A 16,059-nucleotide genomic window follows, 5' to 3' on the forward strand; every position below is an offset into this window, starting at 1 on the left:
TCTCTACAGTACTGGCTGGGATCGGGACCTGACCGCAGTGGGCCAGGGCCTTAGAAAACCTGTCCAGAGCTTCACAGGCAAGGGATTTGACCCCCAAAGTACCTGAAGCATTGGCCCTGAATACCCGCTATCCCTCATCCCCACTCTGTAAGTCAGAAAGTGATCTCTCAAATGCCTGGAAATATGCTCGCCCACTGAGGTCTGATCTTCCTCATTCCTACTCCCACAGCACAGGTAAGAAAAATGAGCTCAGAGAGGAGCAGCCTTTTGCCTGAGGTCACACAGCGAATGACTTGGGGGTGGGAAGGTTGGGGAGGGTAGAGAGAGGAGCGGTGCTGTGGAATTCCAGGCGGACATTGGCGCCCGCTTGTCTGCCCGCTTCTGATACCCGGGTTCGGGAGAATAGGCCGCTAACGAGAGGCCCATTAGAAGGAATTGTCACTCCTCTGGGAGTGAGGTTGTCCCATTAGGGCGAATTGTCATTCCTCCTGGAGCGAGGTTGTCCCGGCTCCGCGCAGGCTGAGTGCCGGGGCCGAGAGCAATTAACGCGGCTCCGGCGCGGGCAGCCGCCTCTGCCCGGGGCAGCGGGGGCGGGGCGGGGCGGGGGCGGGGCGCCCGGCGCGGCTGGAGCCGGTCACCCGGCGCAGCCCCTTCCCCTGGAGCCCGCCTTTCATCTCCCCGCGCCTGGCGCCTGCCCGCAGCCCTGGCCCGTCTACAGCCCCCTCCTCCGCGCACCGCCCCCCCCCCGCGCCTCCTCCTTAGCCGCCGGGATCCGACGATGGGTCCTGGGGGTTGCAAACGTTGCGGTCCGCGATCAGTCCTCCGCAGTTTGCGAAGACTGTTTGCGCACTGGGACTGGTAGTGCGCGTGCGCGGCTGCTCCACGCCGGGCCCCAGCGCGTGCCAATTGCCCCGGGGAGCGCGTAAAGGTTGAGCTCAGGCTGCGGGTCTGAGCGCCGGGGGCCTGTGCTGTGCCAGTAGGATCTTCGGGTCCTACGCTTCCTACCTGCGTTACCTTGGGCAGCATGCTTAGTGTTTCCAAACCATAGCCTTTTTATCTGTAAAATGAGGGGAATAATCTCCCCCCGTAGCGGTATGTTGGCAGAAACTAATGAGATACTGGAAGACAGGTACTAGCATGGTACAGAGTTGACGCTTAGTGCTGAGTTTCGATTGGTACCCCATTCTCCCTCCTGCAAAGACTGCAGGTACATAGACGTCACAGTGAACTAACCTTTACTGAATGCCCCCTAAATGCCAAAGCAAGGGACTCCCCCTAAACGACCACACTTTTCAGTCCGCGCTAATTCTCAGTCCCGGATATTTTACAAAGAATCCATCGTGAGCTTCGTGAAGGTGGACGATGCGCCTCATTTTAGGTATCTGGTGGAGAGAGAGCATTGAACACATACACACACACACACACACACACACACACACACACTTAATTCCCCTACACCTTTTAGTTACTTACGTAATCTATTGAATTAATTACTACAAAAGCCATCCCCAGTAGGGGTTATCCCTCAATTTTAGAGTTTAAAAAGCCGGCCGAGAGAGGCGAAGTAATGGTGGTCATAGGACTAGGAAGAGGTAAATAAAATGTTCTGAAAATGCAGCGAGTGCAGAAGCAAAAGCACAGATGGGGCTTTCCATAAAGCGCTAGAGTTGTGTTGAGGTTCCACTCTTTTCCCAGCAGTAGTGAGACCCTTTGCTGAATTGTCCCCATCCCTGCAGCTTGCTTGGGAGGGAGCTGGCAGAAGACAAGGTGGGCAAGCTGCCTGGGCATCTCTCCTGTTCAGGGCCAGAACTTGGTACTCTGGCTTTGAACAGCAATTTTTGTTTTTGTTTTGTCTCTACTATTTTCTTATTTCTGTCTTCATAATTTTCTTTCTCTGGCTGGACATTAGGACTGGGAAGTTGTGGGGGGAACCTGACTTCTCTCCCAAAAAAGTTTGTTAAAATACAAAAGCTCTTGTAGTATTGATTTTTTTTAATTCCCCAGGAATGAGTCTGTGTACCCCTAAACTGACAAACATTAACGAGTTTCAGGAACAGTTATACAACAGTGGCTGTGTAAAGCCCAATTGAAACTTTTGTACACTTGGCAGCTGAGGGCTAAACGTCTTTCAGGTTTGCTTCCAAAATATATAGCCTGCACCTTGCTTGATACCTCAGAAGGCACAGAACTTAATCTGTATTTACCTGTACTGTATTTTGAGATGTATATCAAGCCAGCTATCAAGTATGACTCAAGGGGAAAATTAATACATTTATATCCAGATAGCTTAATTAAAAAAAAAAAAACTTTCCCTGAGCTTCCAATTGTTGGAGCTGTGGGTTGGGAAAGAATGTGCTTGTTCCTAGTGGTAGGAGAGGGACCCAGAGGTTTTTTGAAGACTCTAGTTAGGACTTCTTTACTTTTTAACATTTTCAGAGCCATTTGGGGTATCTGGTGGACTACTGGTGTAAATCAAACTGAATTAAGTGGCCTATTTTTATTCTCTAGATTCAGATAATGCTTATTCAGGTTACTCTGGGCCAGCAGTTTCATTCCCAGCAGAGGTTTGGGGTAAAGGAAACAGTGTACGAAGAAACTCTCTGGAAAGTGGATCTGGGGTCAAGTTTCTAAGACTCTTGAACTGGGAGGTAGCCTCCAAACTTTGGTCATTTCAGTAATTATGAACAATGTCCCTTCCTTCCAAGGATCTGGGAACTGTTTAGCAAGCATCTGCTGTGTTCCAGGGCCTGAGCTAGGACACTTCCATCTACCTCATTACTCGCAGGATAATTGCCCAGGTGCAAGAAAGAGCAGTTACAGCCTGGAAAGAGTCATTTGAAAAGATTCAGTCTTAGACTGGTGGGCTGCGGAGAGATAGGAGGCCTCTGCGCACTCGAAGCTGGCCCTCCCCTTCCCTGAACTCAGACGTTATCACTAAGTCTTCGAGATAAAATTACCTAGGGTATAATTCGGAGCGGGAGATAGTTGTGCGTTAAAAAAAATGCAATAAATAAAAATGTGCTTCCCAAAAATGTATACAGGCCTGGGGTGTGCAAACTTGAAATCTGGTATTTCCGAGATTTTCAAGAAGGAAGCACTAGGTAATACCGGAGCCTTTTCTTCATTCCTCTCCCTCGAAGGCAAACACTGGCACCCAAACACACACGACAAACACAGGCTCAAACAAATGCACGAACACACAATGCTTGCAGTCTTGAGAAAAAGATCGGATACGGATTTCACCCAGAGAGAAGATTCAGGGTAAAGGAGACACGCAGATTCCAAGTTCCTAAGAGTGCGCTTGTTTTGTTTCAAGTGCAAGGAATGCGGACTACTGATGTAAATTTTCCAGTCGTAACTATTTGGGAGAGCAGTGTCCGACCACCCTTCGGGCTCCGTGTGGCCGCTCTTCTTCCAGGGGAATTAAGAGTAATAGCGAACGCGGTTGAGCACTGACTTGGCGTGATACTCTTGGAAATGCCATGCATGTATTATTTCCTTTAGCAGGGATGCTGGCCCGTGTTTTCAGTGCTGAATGCTAAAACTATAAAGTTAGTTCAGTTTCAGCACACAGTAGGAGCTTCATACATACTTTTGTAATGTCAGTTGCAGATTTTAAACGAGGTCTGGTGGTGCGGAGTGGGGATGCAGGCACAAGCGCGAGGTGCCTTTTAAAAAGGGGTCAAAAGAGAAGAAAAGGGACTCGGCGAACTTCCTCCTTAAATAATCGGCCTTAATTACGCCTTGGACTTTTCAGTTTTGGCGTGATTATAACCCTGAGGGATCGCCTAATCACAACTCTGCTGACTGTTCCTGTAATTAACTCCTAATTTATTTCAAACAGGGGGAGAAAAAAAAAGCCCCAGCCTCTTCCGGAAGAGCCAATCGGAGGCGAGCGTCTGTGGCGTCAGCGCCAGAGCCGGCGCGGGTTGGCTGAGCCGCGTCTCCCACTTCCCCTTGGAGGAAAGGCTCGGCTCCCGGCGCGCCCCTCCCGTCTCCCCCCAAAAAAGTTTGAGTCGCCACTGCCCGGCTGCCAGCGGAGTCGCGCGCCGGGAGCTACGGAGGGCAGAGAAGTCATGGCTTCTCCGTCCAAAGGCAATGACCTGTTTTCGTCTGATGAGGAGGGCCCGGCAATGGTGGCCGGGCCAGGCCCGGGGCCTGGGGGCGCCGAGGGGGCCGCCGAGGAGCGCCGCGTCAAGGTCTCCAGCCTGCCCTTCAGCGTGGAGGCGCTCATGTCGGACAAGAAGCCGTCCAAGGAGGCGTCCCCACTGCCAGCCGAAAGCACCTCCGCCGGGGCCACCCTGCGGCCGCCGCTGCTGCTGCCCGGACACGGCGCCCGGGAAGCGCACAGCCCCGGGCCTCTGGCAAAGCCCTTCGAGACAGCCTCGGTCAAGTCGGAAAATTCGGAAGACGGAGCGGCGTGGATACAGGAACCCGGCAGATATTCCCCGCCGCCAAGTAAGTGCGCGCCCCGGCCGGGACAAGTGGTGGGCGGGTGCGTGGGGTTACTGGGGAGAACTTGGGGGACGGTACTCCAGGCTTGGGGTATGGAGACCCTTTTGCATTATACGCCCGGGAAAGCAACCCTACCAGTTCTGGGCCTTTTACTATCCCCAGAATACAGCGCGCCGGCCGCATCCGAGACACCTTCTGGGTAATATCCGCGCAGCGCGTGTTCGGGCATCCCCGCGCTGTACAAAGTGTTCGACAGAACTGCAGACTTCGCTAGTCTTTGAAGGGCGAAACCCAGCTGGGTTTGCCCGCTCGCTCGGTTGTCGGATTCTCTAGCCCTCTGCCCTAGGCTCCGACTATTAGCTTATTTTTGTTTTCGCCGTCCGCTGGCGTTTTCTGTCTGGACAGTGAAGGGGGAGTCCACGTTTAATGAACACCAGACTGTGTGCCAGTCAGAAGCGTGGGTGTCTGACCTTTCAAAGCTCACAAACTTGGGAAGTGTGCCCTCATTTTAAAGATGAGCCACTCGAAATCTAACCTAATATTGGGTAGAAATGACATTTTCCATGGGTGTCGAAGCAGGATCCCACGAAAGGAAGGTGGCAGAGACCGATGCAGAGAAGCAATGTCTCATGTTCTCTGCAGCCAGCACCTTGCCGGCAAAGTTCTGAGCTTCGCCCGGAGCGGGCTGGGGTCAGAAGCGGGCTCCACTTGGCTCACAGCAATGATTAACAGCAATTCAGTAGGCTTGAGAGTTTACAAAGTGATGCTCATTAGTTCGCTAGCTCCTGATCATTGCTGGAACCCCGAAGTGTGGGCAGAGGCACAGGACCTGTGGTTATCCTTTCAAGAAGACTGAACTTGCTTGACCTAGGTCACCAGCGAAGGTTGAATTGAGCAAAGGGCCCTGGTGTCCAACCCCAGCTCCTCTGTACCGTGCCCTGGCTACCTCTGACCCCTCTCCCCAGAGAGACCACGACGGGGAGGTTCCTGCACCTGCACCCCGCTTCCTGCCAAGGAGGCAGGAGGGCAGAGAGTCAGGCCCAGGAAGGCTGATTTCTCCTACTCCTTTAGCATCCATTTCTGGGCCCTGGGTCTGTTTGTAATTTGGAGAAGTCATTCCCTATACCTCTTTTACTTCTTTCTCCTGGGCTTTAGATTTCACTTGCACTGTACCTCTAGGAAAGGTGACAAAGGAGGGGGCCTATAGAGGGACTTTTCCAAAGCCAGGAACCACATCTTTCTCCTTTACATCACTCAGCCCTCAAGACTTGTGATGCACACAGTATTGTGCAGAAAAAAACAAGGCCCTATACCCTGCCGTCAGTGGTTGGCCCCTCTGGCATCTCTTCCACCCTGTTAGAAACTCTGAAAGATCCAAAGGGCGTGGAGATTAAGGACTCAAAGAATTTAAACTCAAGTTTGCACAGTGCTTTTATAGCACTTTTCACTATATTATCTTATCTGATCTCTGTGGTAGTAGTCAGCCTCCTAGTAAGAGAGAAGGACTTTTCAGCAGAGTTCAGATAAATCAGCACACACTGAGTTTGGGCTTGACCAAAAAAAAAAAAACAGCTTGGGAACATTTAATGATCACCTACCTCCTGACAGAGAGGACTCTGGGCATTCCAAAATTTTTTACTCTGAACCACACTGTGGGATCAGAATTATTTATCCATTTTATTGATGGTAAATAGAGGCTCAGAAACTTAAAAACACTTAATTTGTTTGACAAATAATTGAGCGCCCATGTATTTCTAAGCCTGGGTCAATTTCCAGTGGCACATCAAGGATTCAGGCCTTACCGGGAATGGTGTCCAGAGGTCAGAAATCTCTACTTCCTTTAGCCTTGGGGTTCTGGGATGACAATTCCCTCCTTGCTCTGTAGTCATCCCTGCCACGTAGTCAAGCTTCCCCTTCTTGGTTAAGGAAGCGTTGAGTCCTGTCTGTATATGACCTTTCTATGAGAAAAATCCAAGATTCTGAGAAAAGACTCAATTTTAAAACAAATGGGTCACTGGTGCTTTGGGCCTGGAGAGGGCATCAAGAACAACACTGTGGATGGAGCAGCAGGTCCAGAGAGCGCCTAGGGCATGGAGCCTGGAGCAGGAGGGAGCCACTCTCCTGGCCGGCCTGGTTTTGTTATTCGGAGGAAGTAGGATAAATGCTGTTTTGCTTTGTATAATCGCATCCTTCCTCGGCTGGTTTAAAATGGGGCAGGGGTGAGGAGATGGGGAATAATGTACTGAGAGGAAGCCTCACAGCTTTATAGCTTCGATACACAAGTGCAATCCCAGTTGCCTGGATTTCCTCATTTTCAAATGCAGCCCCTAGGAGGAGCCGAAATGACCGTTCGGGGCACAGAGTTGCTTACAAACAGAGCAGGATCCAGTGTAGAACTCAGAGCTTGGTGTTGGAGCTGAGACAGCTGGGCCCTCCAGAGAGCCGGACCAGGTTTGTGAAGAGTGAGAATTTTACAGGCCTCTGAGTCTCAGACAGTGTCGTTACTCTATCTGTAAATTATGAAGAAGGGGCCCTAGTTTATTTGGGGCTTATTTAGCTCTCTGGATCATTTAGGGATTAGCATATGCAAAAATCCACACTTCCGTGGTAGTTTCTTACCCACCCCTCTCTCAGGTTTCTGATTTTTGGTTGATAGCAGAACCCACCATCTCTTTCTTTTTAGTCACAAAGTGTTCGTTAATAATGCCACACAGAATAGACCCCATTTGTGGTTGGAAATGGGGGCTGGGTTGGGTCTTGTTGTGTCACCCTCAAGTAGGAAATGTAAACTCTTGGGCCACTGAAGTAACTAAACAAGAAATGTGACATTCTCTCCATGAGTACTTTGGAATTACTACTGTGGTTACATTTGGAAAATTAGTATCGCTCATAAAAGCCAAATGCAGAAAATTAATTGTTGAGCATTCTGTCCCACAGCTCCACACTCTTTACCCGCCTCCCTTGACGAAAAGAAGCACAAAGTTGGGTGATGCTATGGAATCACAGGGATGCTTAGTCCTGTGACTTCCTATAATTGAATATATTTTTAAATATGGAGTCTGGGTGCTGTTGGCATACCTTTATTTTGCTTGTTATTCCCTCTTTCTAAGTTTTGGTACCAAACTAATCATATGTTTGCTTTAAACCATAGAATGGGTAAAGAAGATGACTAAGATGTCATCACATACTCTCAATTCAGAGGCAGCGAGATGTCCCCTGACATTTACATTTATGGGCGGGCTAATTTTTCCCTCCTCCTTAGTCAAGTTTGTTACAGAAGTACCCAGCCAAGATAAATATCCCACATCCAGATCTGTAAAATGATGTTCAGGTTTTATAATCTGTAGACTGGATGGGATGACAGCTGTGTGGTTGTTTATTGCATGGGGCTGCTCCCCAGTCCAAAGATGCTATTAATTTACCACAGACCTTATCTGCACGATTATCCTTCGTAAATGTGCTGAGTCCAGCTTTTCCTGGTACAGAGAAGGGAACCAACCCAGTTTCTAAGACCCTTTTCACTTCTCATATGTGTTTATCTCAGCCTCCTAGGAAAGTGAAGATTAACAAATACAGTCCCCCACTTAAAAACCAGAGGAAGCTCAGAAGAGATGGGGTTTTGTTTAACATTCCGCTTCTTTCACTTATGAGGGGGTTCTGTCTGTAGAGGTCCTATTTCCACCATCTATAAAGCAGTTTGCTTCCCGTATAGAAAGTTCTGTCACAATGTTAAATTCCCAAACCTTTTGTAAAAAGGCTCAATTTTTAAAAATAAAGCCATTTATCCATTTAAAAATGGTCCTTCTCTACTCCCCCCACACGCCTGCCAAAAACAAAACAAAAAACAAAACTACACATGGTTTTGACAGAGGTCCCTTTTTGAAATATGAAGAAGGGGGGCCTGCCCGAGCGCACCTGAAGACAATAGTCACTTCCTTTGCTAATTCACTTGCCTCTGTTCTCTAGGACACATGAGCCCCACCACCTGCACCCTGCGGAAACACAAGACCAATCGGAAGCCTCGCACACCGTTTACCACGTCCCAGCTCCTCGCTCTGGAGCGCAAGTTCCGCCAGAAACAGTACCTCTCCATTGCAGAGCGTGCAGAGTTCTCCAGCTCTCTGAACCTCACAGAGACACAGGTCAAAATCTGGTTCCAGAACCGACGGGCCAAGGCAAAAAGACTGCAGGAGGCAGAACTGGAAAAGCTGAAAATGGCTGCAAAACCTATGCTGCCCTCTGGCTTCAGCCTTCCCTTCCCCATCAACTCACCCCTGCAAGCAGCATCCTTATACGGAGCGTCCTACCCTTTCCATAGACCTGTGCTCCCCATCCCGCCGGTGGGACTCTATGCGACTCCAGTGGGATACGGCATGTACCATCTATCCTAAGGAAGACCAGCTCAGTAGACTCCGTGATGGATGTTGGTTTAAATGGCTTCCCCCTCCCTCTCTGAGAAGGCAGACCAAGCCAATATTCCTGCTCTGCAAAGCTTGCATGCGCCACCCTAAGCGCTAGGCAGACAAGGGCACAGACATAGTTCGAATTTGTTCCTTAGGCTGGAGGCACCAAGCCCTGTATTCTTGGTGTAATCTCCCAGATGACCCATTATCCTTTCACAAAGATTGGCTCTGATGGTTTTCATATATAAATACATATATAATAAATATAATACATTTTTATACAGCAGACATAAAAATTCAAAGTATTTTGGAAAACAAATTTTGTATACATACATATGTTTATGTATATCACCTTCCTAAAAGACTGCTTATGTCCATTTATTTTTTTCTTGTAGTGGGAGACAAATTATTTGCTGAAATTGCTGAGGTTTGGTGATTTTGATGGTGTGATTGACTTTTGGTTTTGGAAAGCAAGTATTAGAATTAGACATAATATGCATAGGACATAGATATGGAGAGGTTCCTCAAAGTGATGGGGGCACATCTTGCTTATGCATTTTTACTTGCATTAAAAAACTCATTAGATACTACCACATTTGGCCCTATTTTTCCCCTTGCACATTGCTACACATTTTTAAAGTTTTACGTGTTTCGTGGTAAGATCAATAAAAGGGGGATGAGAAGAATCCTGATAATGCCTCGGGATAAGGTGGAAGGTGGAAGTACTTCCCAGTACCTCTCTAGGCTGTTTCTTAACTCCGTTTCAGATAATTTGAGAGTGAAAAGTTAAAGCATGTCGGGAAAGATCAATGGTTTCTTAAATACTAGGTACGTGTCAATCCTCACAGATTGCAAAGGTGATTTGGGGATGGGGAGTGTAGTTAATTCTCTGCTTTAAAAAAATGAATGTCGTATAACTATTACCTATATGCTAAATATTCTTGAACAATGGATAGATCCAGAAAGAAAAAAAATCATGCTTTTCTCTATGTGTGTACCTGTTGTATGTGCTAAACTTATTAGAGAAATCTATATACTTAACATGTTGGGGGCAGAGGGTAAAGCCATGTTTTGACTTGCAAAAAATGGTGTTGTCAGACAGCCCATTTAGCTCCCCGGCATTTCATCTTTCTATCTCCCCTCAACTCCATCCCCACTCCCCCACCATCAGATACACTTTTATCCCTTTGAAAGGGTGCCTTGTGTAATTTTATATATTTTATTGAAGAGTTATTTCTTATCTCTTATTCTGAATTAAATTAAACGTTTGTTTTATTGCAGTGAAGTTTGTCCAAACTCTTGATTATTTTAGGAGGTTCCCTCTGTTCTTGGGTAGGCTTAGCTCAAAATGCCACCCAGACTTGGGGGGAAGGGTGCTGGTGATTTTTATTATGATTTTAATGTGAATCAATTAAATGTTGTGACCAGATTCAGCCTGGGGTGGGCAACTTGATAGAAAAATAACAACATACATGGAAATGTTTCCTCTGACAGCTTGTGTTACTCACGGAAAAAAGTGGAATTGCCATTAGGAATTTTTCAAACTCCAGTGAAAGATGAGCTTAGAAGCGGAGGGTCCAAGAATCAGCCAGAATCTGAGTGGTTTGTAGATGATCAAGGGAAGATCTTGAACTTGAAATCTCCCAGCTACCAAAACCATTTTAAAACTGAGGTGAAGGGACAGAGAGCTCTTTGCAAATGGAGATGGTAACTAGATGCATACACTGGGGTGGGGGGATGGATGCCTGCTGCCTTTTCAGGAGTGTGTCAAATCGCATTCGGTTTACCATTCCTAACTCCTTCCAAGGAGAGGGGCCCCGGAACAAAATGCGCTTTTTGGGTTGAAGGGGGTAGGTGGTTCATTCAAGTCCCCTTTGCAGCTTCCCTTCCACTGGATCAGAATGGGTTTTGAGGCATCACCACTAGAATTCGTTGATAATGAGTGGGGAAAGCTGAGAAGATTTTAAACTCCGTTTTCCATTGCACAAATAAATCAGAGGCGGCGGCTGCTGACACCTTTTCAAGGTCTTTTTTTTGGGGGTGAGAAACTGGTGACCCTGGGAACGAGGCAGAAGGAGAACTAACTGCTGCGGAAACTGCGCGGTGGGGAGATCGGCTGGCACCTGGCACCTAAAAGGCCCGGCGCTTCCGTCCCCTGTTTCCTTCGTGCCCATACCTAGCTTGGAGATGGGAGCCGGATACTCCCATTTTGTATTCGGGAGAAGGCTCCCAGGGGTTGGCCCAGGAGTCTCATAGGTCTCGGCTCCAGCGCGGAGGGTGATCCAAACCCAAAGGTCTGCTCGGAAGCTGCGGGCCGATTTCTCCCCGTTCGGCTGCTCCCCTCCGGAGCTGAGCCTCGGTAGAGTTCCAAACCTCCCCAAGTGTACGCCATTGCCTTCCCGCTGGGCCGCCCCAGCCCGAATTCCTAAACCGGGCCCGGAACCCAGCTATCCTCGTTTATGAGATACATTTTCCAAAGGCCAAAACCCGTTTCGCCATCAGCAGCCAAGTTGGGTCTCTAATTAGCTTGTCCACCGAGCTTCCTTCCCGGCGCCGCTCGACCCCCGCAGCCTCGGGCGATCTCAGCCCGGGTGGGAATCCGGAGTCGGCGGGTTAGATTCAGCTTGCCCTGGGGAGGAGCTGGCAGGGAGCTAGACTGCCACTAGGAGAATCCGGCTGCTTACCATGAGGCCAGCAGGGTGGATTGGAAACCATCTCACGACTGCGCATTACCCAATCGCCCCAAATCCCAAAGAAAAACTGAGGCCCTGGGGAAGGGAGAAAAATATTTGCTCGGGATCAAACAAATGCACCCGCGTTCCTAGGTGGACGGGGTTACCGAGTTGAGGACTCAGCCGGGTTTCAGGGGCCTAGACCTCGGCCAAAGGTCCGTGAGGCCCGGAGATGCGCCTGGCTCTGTGGCTCCTTTCGAACCTCCAGCCCCATGTTCTGCTCGGCGACAGTTAGGGAGGGACCCCTCCTTGGTCAGGCTTGGTATGCCTGGCGTTTCAGAGGCCAGACTAACAACCAGCAACGTGTGGCGGCAGAATGACCCTGACTCACCTAGGGCCCAAGCAGCCCTGCTTGGGAATTGAAGCTGGAGGTGCCACTGAGCCCCCTTTGGAGGGCTTTGGGCGTCCTAGCTTAGGCCGCCAGAGGCTGGCACACAATCCACCCCCGACCCCGTACTTTCAACGTTTTCACCCAAAACTTTCAGAGAGAGAGAGCTCTGCTTTCAGGAAAGGGGGAGAAAGGAGAAGAAATCACATTTATTGAGCTCCTGCTTAGCACAGAGCTAGGATTTTCTTCATTTCACTGAGTCGTTGCATACCTCTTGGGGAGGTGTTAATGATGCCATGCTATACTTGAGAAAACTGAGGCTCAGAGAGCTGGCTCACCTAGGTTCACAGAGCCAGTAAGGGGCCCCAGCAGAATTTAGCCTAACTGAGCCTGATGGGCCTGAGGGATGGCAAAGCAGCCCCCCCGGAGCTGAACCAGACCTGCTGCTCTCCAGATCCCCACACCCTGACAGCCCAGCTCTGGAGTCTCTCGCATTCCCTTCCTCACCCCTCCTTGCTGTGAGGGGCTTCCACTGAGGCCCCAGTGTCTCTGTCACTTGGACGGGCTCAGCCTGACGCCCTCCATACTGCCACTCTGAGGAGGTGGTGCTGGGACCGGTCCGCAGGAGGTAAGCAGTGTGGGCCTGGCTGGCTGGGAGCAGGCGCTGGCAAAACGTCTGCCTGACCTGACTGAAAAGAGGATCCCTGCTTTTGAGCAGAACCTTGTCTGACCGAAGGAAAACTCCCACGGCCATTCTTTGCTATAAAAGCCTCTCATTTGCCATGGGTTGGAGAAGCCATTCCCCCACCCCCACTTCCCATTCCCCCACCCCCGCTTCCCTCTCCACTGATGGGTTTGGAATAAACATAAACCTCATTTATAAAAGAACCCACGTCACACACACACACACACACACACACACACACACACACACACACACACTTTTCCTGAAATCATAGGACCTGGTTGGTGAGATTGATTGTGCCTGTTTCCCTCTTCAATGTAAGTGAAGAAAAAATTTTCCAGAATGGTGATGCTTTAATGAGGTGTCTTTACTACAACTGGTCAGAGAGCAATCAAGAAAAGTTGGGCTGTCAGCCCCTGGATCCTTCTACCCTTCTCTCACCACCCAAACTCCTCTCACCTCCTCCCTGCTAGGAACTAAAAAAAAGCAGTAAAATTACTTTCCAAAACAGACTGCTTCAAAGCAGAATAGAGTACCAGGCTTCAGGAATCCAGAATCCTGCCCTGATAAGGCTCATAATAATCAAATCCGAACTCCATCCACCTCCTCTGACTCTTTCCAACCTCCCCTGGACCCTTCTGCATTTGTTGATGAAAACACTTTGATGTCCTGAGTCCTCCAAACAATTATTATTATAATTTTAAACAACCTGGTATTTTCCATTACTAACGGCTCAAGCTTTGAAGTTACACCTCATAATTTCCCAAATTAAATAAATCATTTTAAGTTTGCACTGGGAGGCTTTTAATAGCAGAGAAAGGAATATCATTATCTTATTGAGACCCAATTGTGGTGGCTCCAGTTTGGCTGTAGCTGGGGGCAAAGTAGGCTCACTCTAACAGACATACTTTATTAACCTCCCATAACTCTTGAAAGAACATTTTTATATTTTCTTTGATTTCCCCCCTCCCTCTCTTGTTTTAAAGCTGTCCCAACCTTTAATTAGTGCCTAATATGAAAAGCATTATTTTTTTAATGCTATGTAATTTACCAGCGGCAACAGGCCAACTTAACAATTGTTTATTAGACTTGGTTTTTCACACAGGGCAAAGAATGCCGCTCCAAACCCAACTTTTCATGGGTGGTTGCACTAATTAATACAGTGTCTGAGGCTCCTAGGGGTTTTTTTAATATTGAAGCCTATGGGGGCGGAAGGGGTTTTAGAAGTCCAGCTCCTGCCGACGTTCTCGCTCTGATTTCTTTCATGCTGTTTTGATCCTGTCTGTGGAGTCAGCACAGACAGAAACTGTTCCCTGGCTCCAGAGACTCCGGGGATCCCGAGGCAACGACCCCAGGAACCTCCAGCACCTCCACTTGTGATTTATGGCCTGTGGGGCCCGGGCTTGGGGTGCAGGGAGCCCACTCCTTACTCTGGTCTGGGGCAGGGTCCCCTCATCCAGCCCAGGGAGGGAAGGAGCTGGGCCAGCACTTGGATTGGGCCTGGAATCAGGCTGGTGGGGGCAAATGCCAGTCTCCTACGGCGCCGGGGGGCACTGGGTTGGGCCCCTAGACTTCCCTGAGATTGAGGCAGGGATTGGGGGTGAAGCGAGAGAGGGACCCAGCTCAGCTCTGCCTCCTCTTTGCTGGCCTCTTCCTTCTTTCTCCCGTTTTCTCCCATTCTTCAGGCTCTCGTTTCCCGTTCTCGTCTTTAGTTTCTCCCCCGATCGCCAGATCTTTGCTTAACCTTTTTTGCTGCTTCTCCTTTATTTCCCCTTTCTCCTTCCGTTCTTTTTCATGTCCATCCCACGTTGTAGCTTTCACTTTTCCCTTCTGTTTTCTTACTGTCTATACAGTTCACACGCTCATTGTTAACTCTTCTATCCCTCTTTTCCTGTCTCTTCTTTTCCTGCCATTTTGCTCCTCTGTCCGTTTCCTACATATTCTTACTCCCCCTGTCACCTATTTGCCCCTTCTTGCCCCCTCTTTTCATTCTTTCTATCCCGGTTCCAGCGATTTCGTGTCGGATCCCGGGAGCGCGGCCCGACTCCCGGCGCTGCGCCCTGGCGCAGTGGGCTCCTCGCCACCACAGCCCTTTCGTACCCATCTCTCCCCTGCGGCACCTGGAAACGAGCAAGAGAGAGACCCTTGAACAGGAGAAGGGCACGTCACTCATTTTTTCCCCCAGGAACCATGGGCGTCGCGGGCAAGAGAGGCAGCGCCGGCCGGAGAAGGACCGGGTTCCCGCGCGCCGCCCCTCCGCCCCGCCCGCCGCCGGCCGCCCGTTTGATGTCGCGGGCCCGGCAGGAATGCGGCCGGGTTATCAATCACCCAGCTGGATCCCGAAGGTCTCGGCCTAATCACATTTAATTGCTCGTGGAGGCCCACTCTCGCCCCGGGCCGGCCGCCGCGCTCAATTACTCCCCAAATACCTGCCATCAATAAATGCGCGCTGACACCGGCCCAGCCCGCTTCAGTGGCCCGGGAGATCTCAGCCCACAGGCGCCCGCATCCCACCCTACTCCCACCCCTCATCATTAAACTTACACCTCGTTGCCCAGAGGAGCAAGTCAAGCAGATAACAGTCCCTTTTTATTGAGCGCTTTCCAAGTGCCAGACACTGGTGCTCAGAGATCTACACGCGTCAGCTTGGAGTCAGCACCGTCCGGGAGATGGTGTTACCGTCTCCATTTGAGTTAAGGGAACTTAGGTTCCTTCATTAATGTACCCGAGGTGGCAAATGTAGGCAGTGGCCCTACTGGGATGAGACCTTATGACCCGGCAATTCCCCCAGCCATGGGTGAAAGCACGAGGCAATAGTGCCTCCCAGAGGCCGGAGATTTACCTGGGATCCAGGCACTAAGGTGCGCTGACCAGCACCTTAAGCCAGATCCTATGTCAGTTTATTCAGTCCCACTTTCAGTCTTTACCTTCATAGCAACTCTGACATTCTGCAGGCTATCCTATTTTCACAGAGCAGAAATGTAAACCTCAGACAGCAAACTGTCCAGAGAGGTGACACGGGCAAGGCTGAAGTCACACAGCTGGTGAGCTCAGAGCTCAGAAATCCATGTCAGTCCCAGCTATTTCCATTACACCATCCTACTTATATCAAGAATCTGCTTTAAAAAGAGCTCCATCGTGTTTGTATTTTACGTAGTTTACCATTTATGGGGAGGTAATAATTACATATCTAAACAAAAGTAAAGAGAGTGACACTTCTTACTGCATGAGGCTAAATGGCCAGATTGGCTTCAGTCAGTCTGCAATAATATTGACATAAAATGTTAAGTGTAAGAAAGCAGGATACAACCCATAGATAGTAAGAGTCAGTTATGTTAAATATGCAGAGTGCATTTCATCTACTCAAATATACCATCAATTGCAGTACACATTTTATATTCCACTAAAATGAAAAATATGCCAATCATGATTTTATGTTTAATTACCTATAATTTA

At 49.3% G+C, this 16,059-nt stretch overlaps 1 protein-coding gene across 1 annotated transcript; it reads left to right on the forward strand.

The window, feature by feature from the left end:
- Positions 1-3,937: 3,937 nt before the first annotated feature.
- Positions 3,938-10,138, forward strand: MSX2 (msh homeobox 2). The gene is made up of 2 exons (XM_017660972.3): positions 3,938-4,458; positions 8,422-10,138. The coding sequence occupies exons 1-2, from the start codon at positions 4,077-4,079 to the stop codon at positions 8,844-8,846; spliced, it is 807 nt and encodes a 268-aa protein (XP_017516461.1). The 5' UTR covers positions 3,938-4,076; the 3' UTR covers positions 8,847-10,138.
- The last annotated feature ends 5,921 nt before the right edge of the window (positions 10,139-16,059 follow it).

This window comes from Manis javanica, chromosome 1 (genome assembly GCF_040802235.1).
Source record: "Manis javanica isolate MJ-LG chromosome 1, MJ_LKY, whole genome shotgun sequence".
NCBI lineage: Eukaryota > Metazoa > Chordata > Mammalia > Pholidota > Manidae > Manis > Manis javanica.